The 6,156-nt window shown below is 33.4% G+C and overlaps 1 protein-coding gene across 2 annotated transcripts; it reads left to right on the forward strand.

The window, feature by feature from the left end:
* Window positions 1-399: 399 nt before the first annotated feature.
* LOC113863607 (U3 small nucleolar ribonucleoprotein protein IMP3) lies at window positions 400-5,672 on the forward strand. Of its 2 annotated transcripts, none has more exons than XM_027497249.1 (5): window positions 400-537; window positions 1,111-1,253; window positions 1,370-1,477; window positions 1,706-1,780; window positions 5,100-5,672. In XM_027497249.1, exons 2-5 carry the CDS (start codon window positions 1,120-1,122, stop codon window positions 5,329-5,331), a joined length of 549 nt encoding a protein of 182 aa, XP_027353050.1. In that variant the 5' UTR covers window positions 400-537; window positions 1,111-1,119; the 3' UTR covers window positions 5,332-5,672. The 2 variants fall into 2 exon arrangements, with proteins under 2 accessions (XP_027353050.1, XP_027353051.1); XM_027497250.1 differs by having other exon boundaries at window positions 537-615; window positions 5,100-5,483.
* The last annotated feature ends 484 nt before the right edge of the window (window positions 5,673-6,156 follow it).

The raw sequence follows: 6,156 nt of genomic DNA on the forward strand, positions 1-6,156 counted from the left end.
AACGGATATGTTTTTGCAATGATCATGCTTACGATAATTTGGGTTCCAGGAAGAGGAAGTGCTGCGGAGTCACAGGGAAAGGGGACAAGGTTTCAATAATTTTACGCAGAAATTTAAAATACGTTAAAAATTTCCGTTTATAAATATTAATTTTAAATAATAAAATATTAAAATATTAAATAACGCTGATAGTAAAAAGTTAATGCTTTTATATAGATTAAAAATATAATTAAACTTTATTAAAAATTAAATTTTAATACTTTTTTAATAATTAATTTTAAAAGCAATAACTCTTATAACGATAAGAAAACAATTTAAGTCAAATTTATTTTATATGAATATTTTAACTATTATAAGTCAAAATATTTTATTTAGATAAAAAAGATTGAAAATTTGAATAAGGAATTGTAAACTTTTAAGAATTTTAGGTTTTTCCAAATATCTCCTCGCTCTGAACCCTAGCAGCTCTCTCGTGCTCCGGGCGTGCCTCCCTCGGGCTCGCTCTCTTGCGGTTACTCTTTCTGGTTCTGAGACCAGGTAAATCTATTGCATCTCTGCATCTCTCATTCTTTCTCAGCTTCTCTCAGTGATGGTGTGTGACGGCGTTGTGTTTTGGTGATTTTCGATGAGTTAGGCACGCCATATACACCAGTCATCATGTCCCAATGTTGTGAAGTTCTTTTACATCAGTGGTGGCGACAACTCATAAGATTTTAAGTTTTATGGTTCTGTTATGGTGTATATTCAAGCTATTCGAATGATATTGTTCCTAGTGTTGTTGTTCTGGTTTAATGCAGAATAAATGGGTTCTGTTTGTTGTGTTGCTTGATTTGAAGTTTATATGAATAATTAAATGTTACATAATGTTGAAGCTTTGTAGCTTTTAAAGAGTAGTCTTTGCCTGCTCATTGGATGACTTTGCTCAGTGTTTCTTTTCTAATTTTGGCATATATTTGGTTTGACTAGTCACTGCTTGAACAAAGTTTTGAACTTGATAGTTCAATTTATGGTGCTGTTGAATTGGGTAACTTAGTTTGTTTGGTAAAGCTTAGATATCCATTAACTAGCAGATAATTAAACTGATTATTTGGTTGTGTGTTTTGATGACAGTGAAAAACAATGCGGAAGTTAAAGTTTCATGAGAAGAAGCTTTTGAAGAAGGTAAATTTCTTGGAATGGAAGAGAGAAGGGGGTCACAGAGAAAACCTGGTTATGCAACGCTACCATGTTACTGGACGGGATGATTACAAAAAGTATTATTTACAACTCATGATTTTTATGTTGTTCTGATGTTATGTTTTTTCCTTTATTTTAGATAGGCTTTTTGCTGACCCTTTTTTGGCCACTGGGATGGTGGAAATATGAATAGGTATTCAAGTTTATGCAATATGGTTCAGAAGTTGGTAAACATATTGAAACAGATGGACCCAAAGGATCCTTTTCGGATTGATATGACAGATAAGCTGTTGGAAAAGCTGTAGGTTCACTATGATTCACTCTGATTTATGTAAACTTTTAAACATATGGTTGAGCCTGTTTAGTTTTATTGGAGTTTAGAGTTCAAACTTGTGACTTTACTGATTTAGGGACCACATTTTTTTTGGTTTCTTCTTGGTTAATGCCTGAAACAGAGGAGGAAAATAAATGTAGTGAGATATCATGATATTTACTTACACATACATGTTTCATTTTTTTTTTATGACAGTTACAACATGGGTGTGATTCCAACAAGGCAAAGCATCACTCTATGCGAACGCTTGACTGTGTCATCCTTCTGCAGGTAAAAGAAACTTGTTTCTGTGTTTATTGCATTGAATGAAAATTTAGTTAACTTTATTTGTTTGCACATTAGAATGTCAAAATGAAAATATATCAAGAGTAAGAGGAAATAAATGAGATTTTAATTTTTAAGACAATTCTAGTCAAGAGCTTGGAGCAAATAACGTCATTTATATCTATAACTGTTACAACCTTCAGCCCTGAACAGAGAGAAGGTTGAGGAACAAGAGGAAAAAGAACTGTACATTGTTAAATGCTGTTTCATGGTCACTCTCCCTTCTATTATAAAATTCCGTACCTTTAAATGTAGTTTAAATAATTTTATTAAAATATACATGAAAAGATTAATTAAAATTTTATGAGCTAAAATAAGGTAAACAAAACTAATAAGGGGCATAATAAAATTTTACAAAAACCACAAAATTTTAATAGACAATAAATTTTTCAATTGTAATAAATTCATGCATCTAAAATAATTCGACAAAACAAAAAAAATACAATAAAAATTACTATAGGTGTAGCTGTTATGAAATGAACCTTGACAAGGAACCTCAAGGAAGAGCCTTGGCTGGAGTCTCTGTCCCCATGATGGACTCCATTGGCTGTACACTGAAGTGCAATGATTAAAGCATAAACACAACACAACTTGACCCATTTGACGACCTCAAGAGCCTTGCCTCTTTTTAACTCACTACAAATCCAGAGTCTACCACAGTTAGAAGTTCAATTTAAAGTCTTTTGTGGCCAATTTCACACACATACACACTACAAGGTTTAGAGATGCACAGCAAGATAAAATATGTCTGAGATAGGAGGTTGGGGAACACAAAGTTGTAGCTGGCTATGAGTCTACCTACTGTAAGAAATCTCACAGGCTGTTCCAATTGGAAGGATTTTTTATTTTCAATTGGTAACTAGTATTTTTCTGATCGTTGTTCTGTTCTATTAACTCATCTTTATCTCCTAAAGTATGAGTGTATAACTATGGTGTTGTAGTCCCATTTTTTTTTTTTGCACATTTTCTGTTAGTCCTGATTTATCCTCATAAACTGTTCAATACAACTTGTTTTGCGTTTTGAATCCAACTGGATTTGACTCATTACCTCAACTTCAAGGCCTTGGACTTGAGGAATTTAACTCTGTCTAAATTGTGGTGATGTGTTGGACACTCCTAGATTGGTAAGGACAAAAGAGGGATTTGCATCAGCTGTAACAAACTTGCATTGTTGCATATGTTGCAAGAGTGGGAAGCATTGAGGTTAGTTAGAGGCTGTGTGGGAATATGAGGGAAGAGGGAGGAAATGAGTTAGGTAGGCAATCATTAGATAGTCGTGTGCCCCAGGGCAGAGGAGGATACATTCTCTGATATTTTCTTTCTTTTTCTACATTTTTCCTGCATTTTCATACTGTAATCCTAATCAGAACTCAGTTCTCTGAATTTTATTAAAATTCCTATGGGGAACTTCAGTTCCTATCCTAACACATGTTCAACTTGAAACACAAACTTTTAAGTTCTCACCAAACTCAAATTTTGGATTCATTCTGTTGGATTGTGATTCCAATTCTGTTGTGCGATATATCAAAATTGTTATGCTAGGAATTTTGCTGTTAAATTCTGACTTACAACAAAGCCTCCACTTGAGATGCTTATTGTATTTTGCCCTTTCTTTTTTGATTTGCTGTTGGACAACCATACCTGAGCTGAGTCAGGATTTAACGGTTATGCTCTTGTTAGTCTTGACATTTGAAGTTAAATGCAAGAACACAAATTCTGTCCTGTACTATCATGGTTTGCTAAAACTTAGTCCAGAGTCCTACATTCTAGTTTCTGGTTATGGTTTGTCGCCCTATATTTTTGCCGTGTATGCTATGATCCAATGCATGATGTGCCAAAAGAATTGTGTTAAGAACCTTGGGAGAACTATATCACAAAAGCTAGCTGTTGTAATTGAAGAGCTCAAGGATTTATAAAACCTCACACTGGAATGCCATACATTCAATGTGGGACTCAAGCCCTGTACCTTGCAATTGGTCCTTACAATTTTCCACTAAAATCTGTTTCCTTGTGTCTACAAATAGTATCAAGGATCTGTTTTTGAATGTCATTTCTGTCAAATATGTGGTTCCATTCAACACTTCTTGAAGCTGAGGTCTTAATCAAGTACCAATGTCTATCTTTTGGGCTTTGAGTTTATGATTCTAAGATATGGTATTGATAGATATTTCTGTTTTATCTTAAAATATTATGGGCAATCCGATTTTAGATTTTGGGTATGTTAGACAGTGACAGAGAGACTTGGGAAAGTTAGTTAATAAAAATATATCCTTGATTAGTTCTGTTTGAGAATTTTGAAGGTGGTGGCAGTTTGGAGTTTCAAATAGAGGTAGTTAGAACTTAGAGCCAAAATTTTTCTAGGTTAACTATTGTTGAAATTAACCTGTCTGTACTTTTATATATCAAACAAATGAAGCCAGTTTACTTAGATGGGACCAGTAATGAAGCAAAGTTTAGAAATGTAGACAGCATGTATTATTATGGACTCCGATAAAGTTTACCTTTTAGGCCTTCAATTTTGGATGAGGTATAGTTAATAAAATCAAAATTCAAGAATTTGGGGAGTTTTAATGATTTTTATGTTAATTTTGGATGTTTACTTGAGACGTGACATCTATAATACTGTGGAGGTAGCTCTAGAATTTTGTAATCAAGTGGATGATTGTTCAGGTGATCTAATTTTAGATAAGAACTTTGTCACTTTAAGGTTAACTTATGGTTCCTTAAGTTGGAGGCTGAAATGCTAGGTTAGTTAAATATTTGAGTTGCATGAAGGAAGATGTATTGAAAAAAGGCTAGAGCTGCTATTTTCTATGATATTAAATAACTTAATACCTGAGAGTTTTTTCATTTTGTGCTGAGAAATCTGAATTACTTATAACATTGCATCTTATTTGAAAGGCGTGAGAATCATGGTCATACAGATTATTTTTAGCTATGCTTTATTATTGAAGGCTAAACCAAGTAACTGGTTAGATAAAATCAAATATAAGTTTTTATAAGGAAAAGAGTATATTTAGTGCACCAAGAGATTGAAAGACACCCACCATTTTAAGTCCGCTGCGCAACTCCAATTCCAGATACAGTAAAATGGTGTGCTCAACCTCCCATATATATCAGTTTCATGATAATGTAGGAAAGTTGCTGGTTTAATTATAATTTTCTTCTAATGATACTGACCAAAACTTGCTACATTTTCTAGTAACACCACCTTACATTATATTGCTGTGATTTTTCCAAAAATTTATTTTCTCTCATTGTGCAGACGTAGGCTTGCAACGGTATTGGTGCGACTAAAATTTGCTGAGCACTTGAAAGAAGGTGTCACTTACATAGAGCAGGGTCATATACGAGTTGGTCCAGAGACAGTTACAGATCCAGCTTTCCTTGTAACTAGGAATATGGAAGACTTTGTTACATGGGTGGATTCCTCCAAGATAAAAAGAAAGGTGCTTCAGTACAATGACAAATTGGATGACTATGATTTAATGAATTAAGTGGTAAGCTCATTGTTGGCTTATTGTGGTTTTACTATGTGAATTGTGGATGAGGTTTTCTTTTGGCGGGTAGTTCAGGCAGGCTTGGATTTTAACATATATTTTTTTTAATTTTATTTTAAACACATCTGATTCAGGTGATGGTGTAATTAACCTGGAAAATAGTGAACCGAGATTAATTATTGGATCTGTTTCAGCTTGAAATTTAAGTGAATGATAGGCCATTTAGGCTGATTAGTGATAGGATAATGTTTTAAAAGGATAGCCTATTTGCAAGGATTTGCCTTTCTGGACTTACAACTGCTTTAAAGTAAATTATAATATTCTAAATTAATTATTGGAAGCAAAAGTAGATCTAAATCATACTATTAAGTATTAACCAGCTTAAAGCCATAAAGCTAAAGATTTTTCAGGTACCAAAATAAGGGGCACTAGTCCTATAAGAAGACATCTAATTTATGATTGTGGGAATGAGTATGTTGTAATTTGAATTTAAATCAAGTTGTATTTTTGTTTACACACTTTCTCATTAAGAAACTCAAATCTGCAAAACTAACAAGCCATTTTAGGGATCTCACATACAAGCTGTTATATAGGACTACATTGAACTTGAAAAGATACAGTACATGGTGGCATACCGTTTGGGGACTTTATAACCAGTTTTTGAAAAGTCCAAATTCCTTTTCTATTGTCTTTTTTCATCGTGTTTGGCATTTCTGAAAGTCTTCTAATCATCGACAAGTTTGAAAGAGTTTGCAAAGTGCAGTTTAAATTAATTTGATTTCGCAAACTTGATTTTGATTGGAACTGAATTTGTAGTAACAT

Source organism: Abrus precatorius, unplaced genomic scaffold (assembly GCF_003935025.1).
Source record: "Abrus precatorius isolate BTA unplaced genomic scaffold, Abrus_2018 Scaffold3, whole genome shotgun sequence".
NCBI lineage: Eukaryota > Viridiplantae > Streptophyta > Magnoliopsida > Fabales > Fabaceae > Abrus > Abrus precatorius.